General features: G+C 38.7%; 1 protein-coding gene across 1 annotated transcript in view; it reads right to left on the reverse strand.

The window, feature by feature from the left end:
• Nucleotides 1–21,258, reverse strand: part of ADGRV1 (adhesion G protein-coupled receptor V1) — a 533,314-nt gene that overhangs the window by 84,325 nt on the left and 427,731 nt on the right. Inside the window, exon 85 of the mRNA XM_032627062.1 lies at nucleotides 9,357–9,514. Coding sequence (XP_032482953.1) covers nucleotides 9,357–9,514 — 158 coding nt within the window. The remainder of the gene's footprint in view (nucleotides 1–9,356; nucleotides 9,515–21,258) is intronic.

Raw genomic sequence — 21,258 nt, forward strand, 5'->3', positions numbered from 1 at the left:
GCATCCATAATGTTTTTAAAAATATTCTGGATTTTCCCCAGCGCTATTGACAAAATGTGGGAAGACTAAACTGTGTTCACAAAGATTTTTTTTAAGCTCAAGTGGAAGAGATTGTTCATTGTGTAGTGAGGAGCTCTGGGGTTTTCCTTAGGTCCCTAGGCATTGTTTTTTATTTTCTTTTCAGCAATGGAACTGGGAGTAGACTGCAAACAAGCAGCTTACTGCCAAGGACATGTGAAACCTGTTATATTGGTCATTCTGGATCTGATTCAAGTACATACTGTTGTTAGGTAAGATTATTTTACTTTGCTTTAGTGGAAGCCTCAATTTTGGTTTAGGGAAAAAAAATCATATTGTGTTTTTCCATTTATATTTATAAACCATGTAAAATTTAAAATGATAATGACACACTTAGAATTCTGTAATATGTATTTGAAATGACAAGCAATAAAAACTAAAATAAAACAGCACAATAAAATAAGAATGAAAATAAAATTAAAAATGACAATGACATACTTAGAATATTGATGTGAGAATAATAAGGATACTAGAACCAGAGTGTTTCAGCTATTGATTGCTACATAATAAACCACCACAAAACTTGGTGGCTTAAAATAATTTACAATCTGTGCTGGGCGGTTTTCTGCTCTGTGTGGTGTCTACTCGGGCTGGAACCTACAGGAAGGCTTTTTACTCCCATGTCTGGAATCAGACGCCTGAAACAACTGGAGGCTGGTCAAATATGCCTATTCACATGGCCACTCCATATGACTAGCCTGGAGTTTCTAACATCATGGTGGTCTCAGAGTAACTGGACTTCTTACACTGACTGACTGGCTTCCAAGAGAAAGGAAGCTGAAACTGCTAGTCCTCTTAAAGGTTAGACCCGTTATGGGACAGTATCACTTCCATCAGATTACCTTGGTCTAAGCAAGCCCAAAGAGTTAAAGGGAGGGGAAATAGACTCCACTGCTGTAATGTGAGGAGAAGCACACATGTAAAGGGAGGGAAATAATTGATGGCGGCCCTCTTTGGAGAACACAACACAGAGTGTACTGCATTTACCAGGAGCTATTTCCTTGTCTTCTTTTTCCTTTGGCTTATACTGAGTTTCTCTGAACTCTTTTTGAAATTTCTAAGATGTCAGGAGAAGAAAAGTTACTCAACCTTAAGATGAAAGGGATGATACTTCATAATATTCATTAGAGCAAGTTTCCAATGATTTTCATAACAGCAATGGAATCTTGATTTACATTAGTATTGTTGTTCTGTAAATATGAAGACGTGGAGACTCAGAAGAAATGGAAGCATTCATCCTCAAATATATTACCAAGCAGAGAAGTGGCCATTATTGTACCAGGAGATTCCAAATACCTCAGATTCATGTTATACATGGCTAGCTGGATCAAGCCACCTTTACATTTTTTATATATCATATTGAAACATATGTATGGGATTTTTATAAGAAAGGGATTTGTAAACTGCTTCCTCTTTTTATTCAAATTAATTTTCCTTCCCTGATCCATGAATCATTCCTCACATAAGAACTGGCTGATGAATCAGAAAAGAGTCAGTAAATTCTAATGAGCCTAAAAGGAGAGACAAGCTTATCATTGCCAGAGATCAAAACCAAACCCTAAAATTACAGGCTTTGTTTAAAATGCTCTTTGAGACACTGAAGTTTAGCTCAGGGAACATACCTTTATCCTGACTCATTCTCACTGCACACTCACTTCACTGAAGGAGGAGGAGGCCAGTAAATTTCACTAGGAGCCACCGACCTTCGAAAATGTGGTTCACAGCAGTCGAGCAGCAAAAAGGGCACAGAAGGAAGCAAAGCTGACATCGCTGTCCCAGCCACACTCAGAAAGGGAGGGACTGACAGTGGTTGTCTTTGGAGACTACAGCACAGAGTGTATTTGACTTACTAGCAGCTCTTCCTCTGTTCCCCCTTTCCTTTGGATTTCAGTGGAAATTTGAGTCTGAAATTAAGGGATGTCAGGAGTGAAGAAGTCACTCAAAATATAAAGGGGTTGATACTGAGCAGACATAACCAACACACAAGTGTTGATGTAAAATTGCTCCTGTTGTCAGGCACATCTAATCTGCACCAGAGTGAATAGTCTGGAGAACAGTTCTATAGAAATATGGAAGATTCCAGCCCAAACAAAATGACTGATATAAGCTCTTCAGTTATTCAAACAGGGCTGACGCTGGTGTTAACTAATCACATCTGTTTACCAAACCTAAAACTCTACGGTAAATAAATAATCATAATCATTCTAGCTACTAAAAACAAAAAACAGCTTGGCTATAACGAAACTATCAATTGACCTTTCCTTCTCATATGCATCTTACTCATTGTTAAAGGTAATTTATAAATAAACAAAAAACTCTTGACAAGGTTTGACCAAAAATACTCAAAATTTAACATAATGTGGAAAACTGGGAAACTGTGCTTCTGTAATAAAAGGGGATTTACTTTCAACTCTTGATTTATTATTTGAGAATATATTTCTCATGCTACTATCTAATACAGTTAAGCCTTGAACAATGCAAAGGTTAGGGGTGCCAAACCCCCTCACAAACAAAAATCCACATATAACTTTATGTGGATTCAACCAATGGTGGATGGTATAGTACTGTAGTACGTTATCTATTGAAAAAATCTGCATGTAAGTGCATAGTTCAAATCAGTGCTGTTCAACGGTCAACTGTAATATCTGGAAATACTCATCCAATTAAAAAAATGCAGGGGACTTCCCTGGTGGCACAGTGGTTACGAATCTGCCTGCCAATGCAGGGGACACGGGTTCGATCCCTGGTCTGGGAAGATCCCACATGCCGTGGAGCAACTAAGCCCATCCGCCATAACTACTGAGCCTGTGCTCTAGAGCCTGAGAACCACAACTAATGAGCCTGCGTGCCACAACTACTGAAGCCCATGTCCCTAGAGCCTGTGCTCCACAACAAAAGAAGCCATCACAATGAGAAGGCTGTGCACTGCAATGAAGAGTAGCCCCCGCCCACCGCAACTAGAGAAAGCCTGCGCGCAGCAATGAAGACCCAACACAGCCAAAAATAAATAAATTAATTAACTTAAAATAAATTAAATTTTAAAAAATGCAGGGCAAAATAAAACTAAACTATAAACCATCTCAGCTGCCTTAGGAAAAAGGTCTATTTTGCATGTTTGGAATTGTAGAGAACTAAGCCAGATCTGCTTGAGACTACAGTCTTCCCTCTGTATCCATTGGGGATTAGTTCCAGGACCCTGCAGGATACCAAAATCCAAGGATGCTCAAAGTCCCTTATATAAAATGTCATACTATTTGCATATAACCTATGCACATCCCCTGGAATACTTAAAATAATACCTAATACAATGTAAATAGTTGTAAACACAATGTAAATGCTATGTAAATAGTTGCTGGTGTGTGGCAAATTCAAGATTTGCTTTTTGGAACTTTCTGGAATTTTTTTTTCCCAAATATTTTCCGACCCATGGCTGGTTGAATTTGCAAATGCAGAACCTGGTGATACAGAGGGCCGACTGTAATTGGAACTGCCCTCCTTCTCAGATATAACGTACACACAGGGTATAAAAAGTGCAGGAATCTCAGAGGAAAGAAGAGAAGAGGCTTGGTACCAGTCTGTGTTGCAATTTGAAGCTTTGGCTTTTAGAGAACATAGTGGCAACTGCTTGCACTGTGGACTCAAACTCCTGAGTGGGGTTTGTGCCAATTATTCTAACAATAAAGAATATTAGAAGCAAAGAAAGGGTACTTACTATCCAGTTTTCAAAAATACAGATGTGGGAACTTTACTAATATAGTAGACTTTTCAGCATTCCCCTACCCCTCTCCCCCAATTTTTAAACAAGGTAGATATTTATGGGTAGTTATGTTAATTTCTTTAATTCTAGAAAATTCTCAACATTACCTCTTCAAATATTGATTACTCTCCATTCCCTGTATTCTTTTCTCCTGGCAATGTATTCTCATACTTCTTAGCTCTGTTTTCATATTTTCTCTTTTTTTGTATCTTTCACATGAATTCCTTAATCCTAGCTTCGGATTCTAATTAATTAATTCTCTCTTCTCTGTGTCTCATCTATATTTTATCTCAAATATAAAGATATTTAAAACTTTCGACTAGTGTTATTTTTCACTGTCAAGATTATTGAAATTTTTTCATTTTCATATTGGTCTGTGTTAATTTTATTTGCTTATATCTTTTTTTTTTTTTTTATGTTTAAGTGCTTTGAATGGATATACCTTCCTTTATGTCAGGGGTCAATGGTCAACCATTTTCTGTACAGGGCCAGATATTAAATGTGAGGTTTTTCAGGCCACATGGTTTTTGTTGCAAGCAGCCATAGAATATATGTAAACAAATGGGTGTGGCTGGGTGTCAAGAAAAACCTTTACTTACAAAAACAGGTCACTGCAGCTACTTTGGAAAACAGTTTGGCAGTTCCTCAAAATGTTAAACATCGAGCTACTGTATGACGCAGAAATTCCAATTCTAGGCATATACCCGAGAGAAATGAAAACACATGTTAATACAAAAACTTATATATAAATGACCATAGGAATGTTTTTCTTAATAGCCAAAAGGTGAAAACAACCCAAATGTCCATCAACTGATGAATAGGAAAGCAAAATGTAGTATGTTCACACAATGCAATATTATTTGGCAATAAAAAGAACTATGTACTGATACATGGTATAAAATATGGATGAACTCTGAAACCACTATGTTAAGTGAAAGAAGCCAGACTTAATAAAAGACCACCTATTCTATAGTTCCATTATATGAAATGTCCAGAATAGACAAATCTATAGAGACAGAAAATTGATTAGCAGTTACCTAGGCTTCAGGGAAGTGGAGAATGGGGAGTGACTGCTAACAGGTATGGGGTTTCTTTTTTGGGATGATGCAAATATTCTAAAATTAGATTATGGCGATAGTTACACAACTATATAAATATAGTAAAGACCAATGAACTGTACAATTTAAACAGATGAACTTTATGGGATGTAAACTATATCTCAATGAAGCTGTTAAAAAAATAAATAGATAAAATGAGGAAACAGGTAAGTGGCTGGCAGGGCCATAGTTTGATGATTCCTACTTTATATTTTTGAGGAACCTAAATAACTTGAGAAAGTTATTTATCGTTTATTCTATTTTTATATTTTTTTCTATGTTAAATTCATCTCTTTGCTGATTTTAAGGGCTATCTTTGTTAGTTTTCCTCCAATGTTTGGGACTTTTATATTGCAGCTAATCTTGAGTAGAAAGCATTTGCTTCCTTGCTTGTTCTCTCTCTCTCTCTCTCTCTCTCTCTCTCTCTCTCTCACTCTCTGTCTTTCTCTCTGGCTACCTTTTTCTGTCTAATGGTTTTGTGGTGGCCTCCACTTAACCCTTCTGTCCAAAAAGGACTAGTTTGGTGTCATGGGTCTTCTGTCCCCATAATGACATATACATATGAATATGGCAGATAAACTCTGTGAACTCTAGAGATTTTGGCCCAGGAACTTGGTGAGATGCTTCCTCTGCTTTCTCTTTGGGCTCCCAGATCCCTAAGCCAAAGCCCAAGCTACTATGGCAGCTCTTTTTCAGGTTCCTTTCCTACAGGTGCTACTGCTCCAGTCTACCGGCCTTGGGTGAGACCTTTAATTCCCAACTTACCACCACAGCAGTTGAGATACTCCTGCATTCACAGGCTTGTGGACCCAGAAAACATCAGGTCCCTGACAGTAGCCCAGCTTATACTTTGTGCTTCTGCTCTTTCTGATCCACAATTCATCTTCTTTTTAATTTTCTCTTGTTATATCTTGTCATTAACTGCTATGTATATGGAGCAGGGAAATGGGCAAAACATGAATTTACAGTCCTTCTGTAACACAATGGAATTCTAGCAGACAGATTCAAGGAGAGTTATCAAATGCTCCTTGGTAGAGTAGATTGACATTTTTTTTCTTGAAAATTTGAATTCGAGGTATGTGGAACATGTTCAGATGGAAGAGAGTTAAAGGAGGTTTCAAATAAAATGTAAGATATCAGCTTAGAGGTCAAAGCTGAACACATAGTTTTGGGAATCAGAGAAGTCAAGGCAAAAATGATAGTCCTAATAATAACTTTTAAAGGGATACCTACAAACAGATCAATGAGATAAATTCTATAATTTCTATTTCTGATGATATGACAGATTCCTTTTCTTCTTAAAGTTATATTTAGCTTGGGGATCCATTCCCATAATCATAAGATTTTATGGTGCATTGATGATTATTAATTTATTCATTTAGTCAACAAATATTAATTATGCTCCTGCTATCTACTGCACACTCTACCAGGCTCTGGTGATACAGAGATGAATAATAAATGGTCCTTACCCTCAAGGAATTCATATTTTATTAAGGAAATCAGCCACACACACCAAAACAAGTCACCATTTCATTCTGAAATAAGTGCTGTAATGGCTGTAGGAACAAAGTGCTTTAAAAGCATACAAGAAGGAATGAGTAATGCTTATTTGGTGTGGCTCTGTAAAGAGGGAATTCCAAAGGCGTCACAGAAGAGGTAGCATGTTGGGAGCTTCCAAGATTTCTATAAAAGAGTGAGCAGTATCTTGCTGGAAGGGCTTCCTAGGGATTAACTTGTGTTTGTTCAGCACACCACTTTTACTTAGATTATGGGTTTCTTTAGGACAGCTTTGGGGAGATAATGAAGATTATGGAAGGGTAATAAGCACCTTCCACCTCTCTTTCATCCACATTTTCTCACATTACTTACTAAACACATGAGTTTTATCAACTGATGATGAGGAATTCGTAGAGGGCGCCTTACATGAGCAAAGATGACAGTATCAGGCAATTTTAAGGATGAGTAAGAGTAGGGGCTTCCCTGGTGGCACAGTGGTTGAGAACCCACCTGCCAGTGCAAGAGACATGGGTTCAAGCCCTGGTCTGGGAAGATCCCACATGCCATGGAGCAACTAAGCCCGTGTGCCACAACTAGTGAGCCCGCGTGCTGCAACTACTGAGTCCGCATGCCTAGAGCCCATGCTCCACAACAAGAGAAGCCCGTGCACTGCAACGAAGAGTAGCACCCACTCGTTGCAACTAGAGAAAGCCTGTACACAGTAATGAAGACCCAACACAGCCAAAAATAAATAAATAAATAAATAAAATTTATTAAAAAAAAAAGAAAGAGTAAGAGGAGTAAATTGATGGCATGGTCAGAATGCAGGCTGAATGGTAACTAACTTGGGGACGAAAAGATGGCCCAGGGGTGGACTTATAGAGACTCTTGTGTTATAAAGACTGGACTTTCTTCTGGGCAATGAGAGAGACTTCGAATGACTGTAAAGCTAGAGAGTGAGGGGAGCCACTTTGTTGAAATATAGACATCTGAGAAAATGATACTGGAGAAGAACTAGAACTAGTGACCTATCAGGAAAACACTGTAAGAGTCCAAGTGAGATAATGACTATTAGAGTGAGTGGGAATAGGGGAATCAGAACTGTCATAATTGTTTTTATTTGAAAAGCTACAATAAGAGCAATGCTTCTATTAATATTTCATTGCAAGAGAGGTTTCGCTAGTTGGGATAGAAGTGTGCTAGGGCTTTTAGCATTATGTTCAATGCTTGAGGGCTGTTTTTCAGATAATCAGAGCATTGTTTATCTACTCTACCCATGATGGATCATATCCAAAAAGGCACAGGGGTGATTCAGGCATGAAAGGACTAACTCGTTAGGTTAGGCCCTTATGATGTTATCATTATTGAAAACATGCAAACATTGGCACTTTTACATAATATACAGAACAGAATAAATCTGGTTATTTGGGGAAAGAAACAAACTTTTCCTTCAAAAGAGAATATGCATTTTAATAAAATGAATCTCAAGTTGAATAAAAGCATAGCTTCTAGATATATTCTATATCCCGTGAAAAAGGTGGATTTCTACATTGAATATTGCTTTTTTAACGGAAGAATCTAAGATTAATCATAACCTTAAATAATATCTCTGCCCACATAATAACTGCATGCTAAATGAGAGAGAAGAGGGAAGAGTTGGCTAGATACAACTATCTACAAACTACCCCACAGACATATAAAAGAGTCCCTTCTTTTTACACAACAAGGAAAATCTTTTTGCATCTTCCCTGACACAGTTTAGGAACTACAGGCTTTTCTTATATTAGAATGAATCCTTTTATTAGCCTATAAATGACAATATCTATTGAGTCTCTAATAATGTATTAGACATTATTATATTATGTATTCTAGGGACTTCATATATGGTATCTTGCTTAAACTCTGAAAAGCACTTAAAAAGTGAAGAACTTCTCCATTCATTTGGCTTTAGATTTGTAAAAGCTTAGAAAAGACTAGTCTTCCTCTTGGCCCAAGCGGGATTCCCCCACCCCCAGCTCATCAGATTCTCCCTAATATCACTCAAACCATTTTAGAGTGACTTTTCTGTATGAAGGTGTTTGGTTATTGTTCCTTAAAAATATTCCTAAGAGACGCTAATCTAACAACAGAAAAAGAAACACATCATAAAAACCTGTGTTAAGTATGATTCAAAGGGAAAAAATGAGCTGTAGTGAAAGCCAATTTGAGCTGGAAAGACTGTACTCTTAAGTAACCAGACATGTGTAGCCACTTATGAAGCTGTCTGGTCACATATGTTTTTAAACATTTGTCAGCAGAGTCAGAACTCCACATGCAAAATACAGCACTCCCAAGCATTATGGAGGTTTGTGAAGAAGTCTCAGAATCTGAAAGAAGTGAACAGATTTCACAGGTTGAAAACAGGTTGTTAGTGCTTGAGTTGAAGAACACTTGGGGAAGCAGCTCCCAAAGGCTGTGAGTCATTTACTTGAATATTAATATCTCAGGGACAAAACTGGCATCAGAATAAAACCTACAGAGCCCTGAAGAGAGATGTCAGGAAGTCCCAAGGAGCAGGAGAAACTGGAGAACTATAATTTAACTTATGGCTTCAGAGCTGAAAGCTAAGTCGAACCTCACTCCTTTTCTTTCTTTCTTTTTTTTTTGCGGTACACGGGCCTCTCACTGTTGTGGCCTCTCCCGCTGCGGTGCCCAGGATCCGGACGCGCAGGCTCAGCGGCCATAGCTCACGGGCCCAGCCGCTCCGCAGCATGTGGGATCTTCCCGGACCGGGGCACAAACCCGTGTCCCCTGCATTGGCAGGCGGACTCTCAACCACTGCGCCACCAGGGAAGCCCTCACTCCTTTTCTTGATAAAGAATATTCAGTGACCTTTACCCTCCATTAAAAGTCCCCATCTTAAAATACAAATACAGTTTCTTTCAAACCTGCAGCATTTGTTCTTCCTCTGAAGACATCATCATATGCTTTCCACTGTGGCTTCACCTGGTAGGCATGGATGAACACCACAAATACTACCACGAGGCACATTAACGGAACAAGAGCTGCACTGAACAGAGCTGCATAGATGTTTGGGATGAAACACCTGGAAGAGACAAGAGAAGAGATAACTCAGCTTCAACACAAACATTTCTAAATGCACCATGCATTACATCACCGCTTTATACTAGCTCTTTGTATCTAAATGTTGGCAAAAGCAACTTTCTGGCTTGCCAAATTGGAGCTCTGTTTGAGTAGAGGCTACATGACTAAATCTAACCCACTGCTTCACAAAGTAGGTTCCATGGAACATGCATATCCTGAGGTGCTCAGAAAACTTCAGAAAAGGTTACGGCCAAACAAATTTCAGAAACGCATATTTGCTTTTCCAGCTCTGTCTTCTTCGTCTAATGAGACCACGGTTTCACTAGGGACCACATGAGGGAAGGTAATTGTTTTCTTTTATCTTTTTAAATTTTTTTATTGAAGTATAGTTGTTATACAATATTATGTAAGTTACAGGTGTACGATACAGTGATTCACAATTTTTAAAGGTTATACTCCATTTATAGCTGTTATAAAATATTGGCTATATTCCCTGTGTTGTACAATATTCTCTTGTAGCTTACGTTATACCTAATAGTATAACCTCTTAGTTCCTACCTCTTTTATACCTAATAGTTCTACCCCTATGTTGCCTTTCCCCTTTCCCTCTCCCCACCGGTAACCACTAGTTTGAAGAAGGTATTGTTTAAAGGCAAATTTGAAGATTCCCAGGGCTCAACTCTGTAATTTCTACAATTTTGTTCTCTGCTTGGATGACAGTTTTGTCATTCCTAAGCTGTACATTTCCCTAGAGCCATTCATTCTCTTGAAAATGATGACAATTTTCCATTTAGAAGCTATACTGCATAACTGTATCCATTATTACTGGAGTTTATTTAGATCAATGAGGTTTAAGGTAAACTTAACATTATTTATATATTTTGGTAATACTGAAATTCCACGGAAAATGGTTTTAGAGATGTAATTGGAAGATTTTACTCACGGGTTATAAAAATCATCTTGTTCATATAAAATCTTTCACAAAACAATCTCAAAATGGAAGACTGTTAAATAGGTTCTCAGTATCTAAAATTGTGCTTCTGAGGTATTCTTATTGAGGACACACCTCCTACGACTTTTAATGGCAATAATACTTTACAAGAAATCTTAATAGTAGAGAATGTCTCTTGTGAAATATTTTCCCCAACTTCTCCATTTTTTAATACATAATATCTGCAAACCTAGATTGCAATATAGCCAAAAATAATGGATGCTGATAACTCAAGGAAAAAAATATAACTTATTAAGAAGAAAACCTCAAAATCCAAACTATAGGTAATCAGGGGAAACACCCATTCTTGCAACTTGGGAAATCAGTCCCTTTGATTTTATGTTTAAAAAGAGATACGTTATTAAAGACTTTACTCAGATATTATTTCTAATTAATATGATCTGCTAAATGTATTCAAGTAAACAAGACACATTTCAAGAGATATTTCAACACACATTCTGCATCTGCAAAGAGATGTCAGAATGATGAATTTTCTGGCTTTTAGAATTTAATTTGGACAGCATAAAGCCTGAATCCTTTCCTGTACACTCATTTGTATGCCGTAAGACCCACATCTTCCAGGTAAAAGGCATGTGATTAAATGAAACAGGCAAACATTAATGGCTTTGATCTTGAATATATTTCTGCACTAAAAATAGGGGTCATGTTGGCTACTTGTTTTTATGTACATTGGCTTTAAATGATTTCTTTTTTTTTTTAATTTAATTTTATTTTTTTTAACATCTTTATTGGGGTATAATTGCTTTACAATGGTGTTAGTTTCTGCTTTATAACAAAGTGAATCAGTTATACATATACATATGTTCCCATATCTCTTCCCTCTTGCATCTCCCCCCCTCCCACCCTCCCTATTCCACCCCTCCAGGCGGTCACAAAGTACTGAGCTGATCTCCCTGTGCTATGCGGCTGCTTCCCACTAGCTATCTACCTTACGTTTGGTAGTGTATATATGTCCATGCCTCTCTCTTGCTTTGTCACAGCTCACCCTTCCCCCTCCCCATATCCTCAAGTCCGTTCTCTAGTAAGTTTGTGTCTTTATTCCTGTCTTACCCCTAGGTTCTTCATGACATTTTTTTCCTTAAATTCCATATATATGTGTTAGCATACGGCATTTGTCTTTCTCTTTCTGACTTACTTCACTCTGTATGACAGACTCTAGGTCTATCCACCTCATTACAAATAGCTCAATTTCGTTTCTTTTTATGGCTGAGTAATATTCCATTGTATATATGTGCCACATCTTCTTTATCCATTCATCCGATGATGGGCACTTAGGTTGTTTCCATCTCCAGGCTATTGTAAATAGAGCTGCAATGAACATTTTGGTACATGACTCTTTTTGAATTATGGTTTTCTCAGGGTATATGACCAGTAGTGGGATTGCTGGGGCATATGGTAGTTCTATTTATAGTTTTTTAAGGAACCTCCATACTGTTCTCCATAGTGGCTGTACCAATTCACATTCCCACCAGCAGTGCAGGAGTGTTCCCTTTTCTCCACACCCTCTCCAGCATTTATTGTTTCTAGATTTTTTGATGATGGCCATTCTGACTGGTGTGAGATGATATCTCATTGTAGTTTTGATTTGCATTTCTCTAATGATTAATGATGCTGAGCATCCTTTCACGTGTTTGTTGGCAGTCTGTATATCTTCTTTGGAGAAATGTCTGTTTAGGTCTTCTGCCCATTTTTGGATTGGGTTGTTTGATTTTTTGTTATTGAGCTGATTTGTTTTCACCTGAATTATGGATTCACTGCCACAGGCTGGCTTAAAGCAGGTTAGACAAACACAGACACTGACAAAGGAAGTCACACGGGCTTCAGTGTCTTAATTTTTATCTTGAAAAATGTCATCACAAGTCAATTTCAGGCTGTAAAATGGGGATAATTACCGAATCTACTGTGAGCTGTTTTAGGATAATAAACATTTTGTACACAGTGTTATGGCGTATAGGTTTGGCTCTCCAACATCTACACTTGCTGGTGGCTGGCCATGTTTGGTTCTCACCTCTATCTGAAGTGCTTTCCTGAAAACTTCCCTTTATTTTAGAGGAAAACATTTGAAAGTAGGACTTCAATGAACGCCGTGCGATCCTGGTCAAAAAATAAATTGGGCAAAGTGGACCTCTGGGAGGTTAGAAGTAACCAGGCATGTGTGCAGTGGCTTTGGGAAGAGGGGGAGAATTCCCAAAGTGTCACAGCTCTTCACAATCTCACTTGCAATTCTCCCTGTTTGTACAGTGACTTGGCCATGTTGGGCCATTCTTTCAGAGAAAGGGGCAGGAAAATTATCTAATCCTGAAGCAACCCTTTTCCCCTCTGTTTCTTCAGAGCCCTACAAATCGTGGCCTCTCATTAGCATCAGGCTGGTGAGAGTGCCCTAAGTTTGTCCTCCACCTGGTCAGCGTGGGGCCAGATCATGAATGAGGAGGGCTTGGGCCCCCAGCGTGCCTGCCCTGTCTGCAGCCCCTTCTGCCTTCCTCTCCTGCGCAGGTACTACAGTCCGGCAGGGGCTTCCCTTGCCCACTCCTGTCCAGCTGTGACTCCGTCCCAGTCTCCCTCCAACAAACTCTCTGCCTTGTGTACCACCTCTCTTAGGGATTAGGGGGTCAGACAACTCTCCTGCAACAAACACTAACAATTGCAAATAAGACAGGGCTGAAAGGGTAACCCACAAGTGCAGGCTGCAGTCAGGGCCCCTACTCGTGTGACCTGGGCCATGGAATGCAGGTGGAGCTGGCTATGTCATTCTACATTCTATCTTATATACTAACACTTCCTTGTTTTAAATTCTCATTGAACTTTTCTTTAAAGCTAATATGTATTCTAAGTTTCTGATCGATCTTTTCTGAATGGAATTTCTACTGATGTAGAATAAAACTTGCGACACACATTTAAAAGTTCCCAAGATAAATGAACTATACCCTACCCTCAAAGGAAAAAAAAAGTCTCATTAACCAGAATTTTCTTTAGTCCAACTGACTAAGATGTACAGTACATCCAGGTAGTCTGAAGATTAGATCACATGAAAGTGATGTGGGGAGTGAGGAAACTGAATATCATGTTCAAAACAGTGTTTGAAGTACGGCTGGGAACAAATTCTTGGAAAAACAATGTTAAGAAACAAGCAGACTGAATACTATGCATACACAGGGCTGTGGAAGCAGCTGATTAACCTGCTGGCAACTACTGCTTCAAGGACAGCTGTGGCAGTTACCAGAAAGTGAGACAAAGGCCGTGTGGATTTGCTGTCTTAAAAAGGGCGAGGAAAGTTCTTCCTTGTAATTACTAGCTCAACCAGCTTCAAAGCATTCTGGCGACCCTTCTCTCTTTTGGCGTTAAATATTATTCTTTTGGGTTCTTGTAATCACATGACGAACTTTTGCTGTTCCCTTTTAAAGTTTCACGGGTAAATTTCCTTTCTTATTATAACCCTCAGACAATCCTACTTTATTTCAAAATCTTGCCAGGACTTCATTCTTTTTCTCTATTTTAAGCCAGATGAAATAAGTAGATGTTGTTTCACTATCTTCAGTTTTTCCTCTTCAAGTCTACCCTGGAGCATTCACAACGCCTTATGTCACTTCCTCATTTATTTAATTAATTAATTTATTTAAAAAAATATATTTATTTATTTATTTTGGCTGCATTGGGCCTTCATTGCTGTGCGTGTGCTTTCTCTAGTTGTGGCAAGCAGGGGCTACTCTTCGCTGTGGTGCGTGGGCTTCTCATGGCAGTGGCTTCTCTTGTAGTGGAGCATGGGCTCTAGGCACGCAGGCTTCAGTAGTTGTGGCACACAGGCTCAGTAGTTGTGGCTTGCGGGCTTTAGAGTGCAGGCTCAGTAGCTGTGGCGCATGGGCTTAGTTGCCCCATGGCATGTGGGATCTTCCTGGACCAGGGCTCGAACCCGTGTCCTGTGCATTGGCCGGCAGATTCTTAACCACTGTGCCACCAGGGAAGCCCCTCACTTTCTCATTTAGTAAGATTATTATTACCCCCTCACCCCACCGCTCCCAGGTAGTTCTTTATACTTATTGAAGTGTTTCTACTTGTATTACCCAACTTGATTAAAAAAAATTACGTGGGTGGTATACGGTATTTCAATTTTTTTATTCTTGTATGAAATCAGCATAAGGAGGGGCTCAGAAGCAAAGAGTCCAGGAGAGACAAAAGCTTCACTTACAACTGCTAAAAATATTGGAAGAGATGCTGGGAACTCCCTGTACGTGAAACTGTAATTTGAGTCCATTTAAATTATATTTTAGAGAACAAGTTGACCCTGGCGCACTGGAGGACATGAAGCAATCCAGGCAGCAGACATGTGTGTTACATCTGGGTTACATAGGTAATGAAAAAGGAACTAGGTAATGAAAGAATAACAGATGTTTGTTTCTAAGGTCTTTATAAGTACTTCTCCTCAACAAGACAATGATAATAGTTATGACTCATAGGCTCATGTGCCAACCTCCCCCAGGAGGGGAGATTTCTTTAATGATGGCACCTATGTCACAGTTACATTTGCCGCTGCAACCAGCTTTTTCTTTTCCACATGGAAACTCATGGTGATGCCCTACTTTATATGGGAAAAAAAGAGATGGTCTGTCAGTTTTATTCCAGAAATTTTAAAATGTATGATGGATCAAGAATTGTCCACTTATTGCAAACTGAGTTCTACTTTGTGTATAAAGTACAATACATCGATGTACTGGCCCTATTAGTTGAAGAATACAGATGTTATTCATTATGTAGATGCTTATAAATAATATCTAAGCTAATACTTATGAGTTCAATATTCCTTTCCTTGCCCGCTCAATTTACTTTCTTTCCAAAGATGATGTTATTATTTAACACACACTTTTAGTTTACCTGTGAATTTATGTATGTATGTATGTATGCATGTATTTCTGTGTATATGTGTGCATTTCCTGTCCCGTTCAAAATGACTGGAGAGGTTTAGAGAGAGCCCTTTAAGCACATTCATTTTTTTCTCAGGAATAAATTTATGAAGACATTGGAGTGAAGAGAAAATAACTGTTTAACGAGCTGCAAGTTAGGAAAACAAATTCTTCTAGAAGTCCTTCTGTTGTACTGCACACAACTGAGTTCTAAACTTCATCTTCCTTTAAACTCTAAACAAGAACAATATTAAGACTGAATTGCAGATAAGCCCTACAAAGTGAAATCTCATATTAGGATAATGTATGGACTTAGAGAAGAAGAGGAAGAGCAAAGTATTTTCTTAAACTGAATTAGCCAGTAATGAAAACAACCTTAAATATTACTACTACTGTTTCTGTTTCTACTTCTTCTACCACTACTAACAGTATTAGCAGTGATCATTTACTGTGTGCCAGGCATGAAACTCAATCCCTACATGTATTATCACACATAAATATCACAACAGTCCCCTTAGCCTCATTGTACATATGGAAAAATGACACAAAGTATATGAGGTCAAATGCTATAGCATAAATAGGCTCATTCTGCTACCGCTACGATTCTAAAATTATTTCACAATTCTAGCAAAGACATATTAGAGTTAGTAGGACAGTGTTTCCTTGAGGACTTGGACTGTATTTTTTTTTAGTATTTCTCCTAGTCCTTTGCATAATCAGACCCTTAAGAAATGTTTATTTCTTTCACTGATTTTTAGCAGTCTTTGAAACCACTCACTTTTTAAAAAAGTAGGCATAGAAAATCCTGCATTTCCTGTGTGCTTAGTTTAATCAAAATCCAAGCAACATCTGAATATCTACCACGTATCAGGTATGGTGCTGGCCATGGAAGGGCAGATGAAGATGCCTAAGGCACGGTCCTTCCCATCAAGAAGATCACAGTTGCAATAAGTCAATCTAATCTTCTATTCAAAGCATTGTTAATTCATCAGCATCATCAACACTGCCTGGGAGTTTGCTCTACATGCAGAATCTCACACTCCATGACAGAGTTCCTGAAACTACATTTTAACAAGATCCCCACGTGTTTCATGTGCACATTGAAAAGCTGGAGAAGCACTCTTCTAGCGCACTCATGAGGCATAAAGTAGCTTAAGCTAATTAACAAAATTAACTAATCTTTACATCTATTTGGCAGTGAAGCCAAGTGTAACCCCAAAAGGAGAATTAGGCCCAGAGATTTTGCAGCACATGGTGGTCACAGCAGCCTGAAGAACCAGAGAGGGAAGAGCAGCAGGAAGCAAAAGGGACAGAGAAGCAGAGATGTGTCGTATTTAGAAGTCTGGCAATTAGCTCCTGTCACATTTAGAAGCCTGTGATTCGCAACCTGAACATGCTCGTTACTGAAAAGGAGAGACAGAAAGCGAATAAACTGAGAGAGGACACAAGCGATCTGCAGACCGGTGGCACAAAACAAGAAGGGGAGTGCTGGCCTGTGACAGGTGTGGATGGCAGGTAAATAATCAGCTGCAACTAAACAACCCTTGAAGGAATAAGGATTCTGATAGTTGTGGGCACGATAGACATGTTCCATAACTGCTGACACTGCTCAAGGGTTCTGGAAGAGCCTGTGTTCCATATACCTCTATCCTCACATCCCACCCACAGCTCACCCAAATACAGGTGACTAGCTCTGCGATGGATACCTGACCCAAAGACAGACATTCTTCTGGCTTGCCTCTGATTTATAACTTGGTGACTCTGCTCTAAACGTTGAGCTGAGCCAATGAGCTTTTTGGTCTTGAGGATTTCACATGGATAATTGCCAGTTAGTAGTGGGCACTAGAACCATTCTAAGTTCAGGGCAAACAGCCATCGTGGAGTAAACACACAACGAATATTGAGTATGAATGGATAGAAAAATGGCGGGGGGAGGCAAGGGTTGGGAGGGGCATTGAGATGTTCACCACAACAAGAAGTGAGGCTCTGTGGTCCCTAAGAGATGAAGAGTGTGGTCTGGTCTCCAGCATTTTAATTCCAGGTCCTCTGAGGTCCAACTACACCTCATTTTCTGCCGATATCACTGCCATGTCTACCAGTTTTAGAGCTCAAATCTACTCCATGGTTATCATTGCTATCTACTTTTATGCACTGACAAGTGATCAAAGAATAAGAATCAGTCTCACGTTTTAGTATTTACAGTGTATCCACATGCTTATATTACTTGAAAAGATTGAGCTAAGAAAAATGTGGACATATCCAAGCAATACTGTTTCATCTACTTCAAAAGGAGCAGATATTCTGATTCACTGAATATTAAACTGCCTACAATTTTGAAGTAGTCAGATATACTACATACACTAAAATGCAGCCTTGTATTGTTCATAATTAGCTCATTAAAAACTTGAAGTATTAACAGCGTAGAAAGAATTGATAAAAAACAGTCTGAAAATCATGATACCCCCAAATGACCTTTTCTTTTTGTTCTTTTTCCAAGAAACTCAAGTCCGAGCAGTCTGTCGCCTTAACAACTTGATGATACTGTTGAAATTGGTCCAGTGGACAGTGATTGTCAACTGCGCTCCAGGTAGGTTCCAGTGAATCAAACCCCTTCAGAATTTAATCAGAATAAGGTCTGACTCGTTACTTTTTGCATGTACTAATGCTCTATGTCCTCATAAAACAAAATTGATAGGTACTGGAAAATGTCATTGTCCTAGAGCATTCAAAGGTGTCCTCCTTAACCTCTTGCTTACCAAGCCTCTGAATGGATGGCTAAAAAGTGTTTTTCTGACTAATCCTATCACCTTCTTGTATCTGAAAAGGTGATAGAGGTGACCATGGGAATACAAGATTAAAGTCCAAGAAATATTTATCTTTTTGCACCCCCATCTTCATTCACAATTGTACTTATGGACAACGATACTCAGAAAATACTCATTAACTGTAGTATCATAGACCAGCTCTAACAACCACCCAGTATGAACATATTAAGGGCATTTAGATACCTTAAAACACATCTTTGATGTGCTAACCCATTACTCTGAAGACCAACAACCTTAAACATTTGTTCAATAAAAAATTCACATCAGATTGAACTGGACTCAGCAACAGAGTGAGGAAAGCAGGAAAGCAGATTCAGGTGAGGTAATCCCTCATCACACAGGCAGGAGGAAGTATCCATACTTTCTGATCTTAGATTGATGTTGGAGATACAATTTTTTATTTTTTGTGCTTTGAATCTGTGATTTCAATAAACTCAAAACATTTAGGGATAGTTTAGAAGAAGTCAGGGGCTATGTTTCATGAGAGCATAAATATTCTCTCCTTTCCCTGATTAAGACTCTGTAGACTTTGGAGTACTGCTCCCTCCACAAACAGTCTTAGAACACACTTGTAGTGTTTCATCTAGAGCCCATGGAAATTATGAGAAAGGTAGAACTGCATGTCTACGCATGTCTATGTCACTGTGGCCACTCTATTAATGATATAGGTGTTTCAAGTGGCAAAAAATCCTGAGAGCAATGGTACTCATTTTTCAAAAGGGCAAAATCACTTGGTAGAAGGATAATCTAACTTTTAATCGACTATATACTACTGAACAGTAGCCACATTACACTGTCCTGAAGATTAGGCCCACAGATTTCTCTGGCTTTATGTGAAAGGTGCAGATACTCCAAGAAAAAATGCCTAGAGCATTTCCTGTAGGAGTGAATGCTCAGTCATACCCACATCTTGTATCATTTATACTCACATTAACATTTATAACACATTGCAATAAGTAATGTTCCTAAATATCGACTTAAAATCACTAAGAAATTGTTCATTGAAGTTAGTCATACCCTGTTTAAAATACACTATACACTTCCTTGTGCTTTCTGTAAAATTTTAATCCTGGAAACAACAGTGTTAACTTTTAACTATTGAGAGAACAGGATAATGTTAAGTAGATGAGGTGATAACGTCAATTATTTCAAGGTCATTATGTCAAGTTGTAGAAAACATAGTTATGTCTCAACTCCAATACTCACTCTGTTGCCGAGTTCAATTCAATCTGATGTGCTGAATTTTTTATTGAACAAATATTTTAGGATGTTGGTCTTCAGAGTAATGGGTTAGCACATCAAAGATGTGTTTTAAGATAGCTAAACACCCTTAATATGTTCATACTGGGTGGTTGTTACAGCTGGCCTATGAAACTACAATTAATGGATATTTATTGAGTATTTTTATACCTCCTGCACTGTTACAGTTACAGCTGGAAACTTAGCAAATGTGAAAGGCATAACTTCTTCCCTGAAGGGTCTTGGGGCAAGAGACGTACAATGTAACAATGAGAGAACATTATAAAATCCCATAATACACTGCCAACATGTGAGGGATATCTAATAAATGCTTAAATGGTTAAGAAATACAGGCCAAAATATCTGGGGGAAAGGAGATAGAGTTTATGGATTAATTTCAGAAAAGGAAAGTAAACTGGAAGCAAATGGAGGCCAAATTTCTGTCCACTCTATGGGGAATCCCCAGCTTTGATGGGAAATGACACATTTCACTTTCCTTGAAGTTTTGAAATCTTAAGGATTAGATCATACAGATGTAGAAGCAATATGTGAAAGTCCGAAGTTGGAAAGTCTTACACTAGATACCAGATACATAGATATAAAATGATTTCCTTTTGTAAAGAATTTTCTCAAAAGAAAATGAGGTTGCTATTGACAATTTATGTGTGGGAAGAAGGACAGAGTAGGAAAAAGTCTCTTACTGGATCAGGATAATACTGCCTACAAAAAAAAAGAGTGTACTGTTAAGAATAAAGGTTCTGGAAGCAGACTGTCTTGAGTCAATCCTAGGTATACCTTTTACTGACTCTGTGACCTGAGCCAGTATTGAGCTTCTCTATACCTCAGTTTCCTAAAAAATAAAATGGAGTGAACAACAGCATCTGCCTCATAAGAGCGGAGTGAGAACTGAATGTAAAGCTCTTGGATGGAAGCCTAGAACACTGTAGGTGCTCAATAAAGATATTTACGATGATTATATATATATCATCTATTACTAAGCCCCAAATCCTCTTATGTCTATACAAGAGTTAACCTGTATTTGAATAAAAAGAAGATACCAAATAGTACAGAGGGAAGTGTGAACACCTAGCACCTTTTTTATCTGTTAGGGAAAAGTGCTGAATGGTACGAGTTTAATGATAGAAAAGTCTTTAAACTGGGGTAGTCAGGGAAGACTTCATGGAAGAGGCGGGATTTCATAATCAGCTTTTTCCCTCTGGAATTCCTTGCCAATCAGCAGATACTTCATGTGATTTTGTCATGCAAATAAGATGATCTGCCTTTGTCCACAGAGGCTCTGCAAGAGGGGAAAGAGGAAAACTTCCCCTTTGCAGCTTTTCCACATGACTCATCTGTGTTTCTGCAAAACTAGTTGTTGAAACTTGGTTCCAACTTGAAAAGTCAAGGTTAATTATGGGTCGGTCATTCAAAAAGAGGTAGGTAACCCTCAAGGAAGTCCAACATAACATTATTGCACTGCCACAGGCTGACAAACAGGCCTGGTCCAGAAGTGTCAGCAGCGGGAGACAGAGCTGTTCAGGGGCTTCTCTAGGCATTTGAACAGATGGTATCTTACCTGCTGTCCTCTAAGGAGAAGGCAAACAGTTCTGGAGGGAAAAGGCCAATTAGCTGATGGTTTTCTAGAAGAGGGAGAGTTTCAAGCCACTGGGAAGCCCACAGTCTGGATTGGGTGACTGCTGAAGGACGCCCAATGTTGACTATCAGAAAGCAAGGCAGTGTGAACGTCCCATCAACCTGACCCGTCCACCAGAAA

The sequence above is a fragment of the Phocoena sinus genome, chromosome 3 (assembly GCF_008692025.1).
Source record: "Phocoena sinus isolate mPhoSin1 chromosome 3, mPhoSin1.pri, whole genome shotgun sequence".
Taxonomy (NCBI): Eukaryota; Metazoa; Chordata; class Mammalia; order Artiodactyla; family Phocoenidae; genus Phocoena; species Phocoena sinus.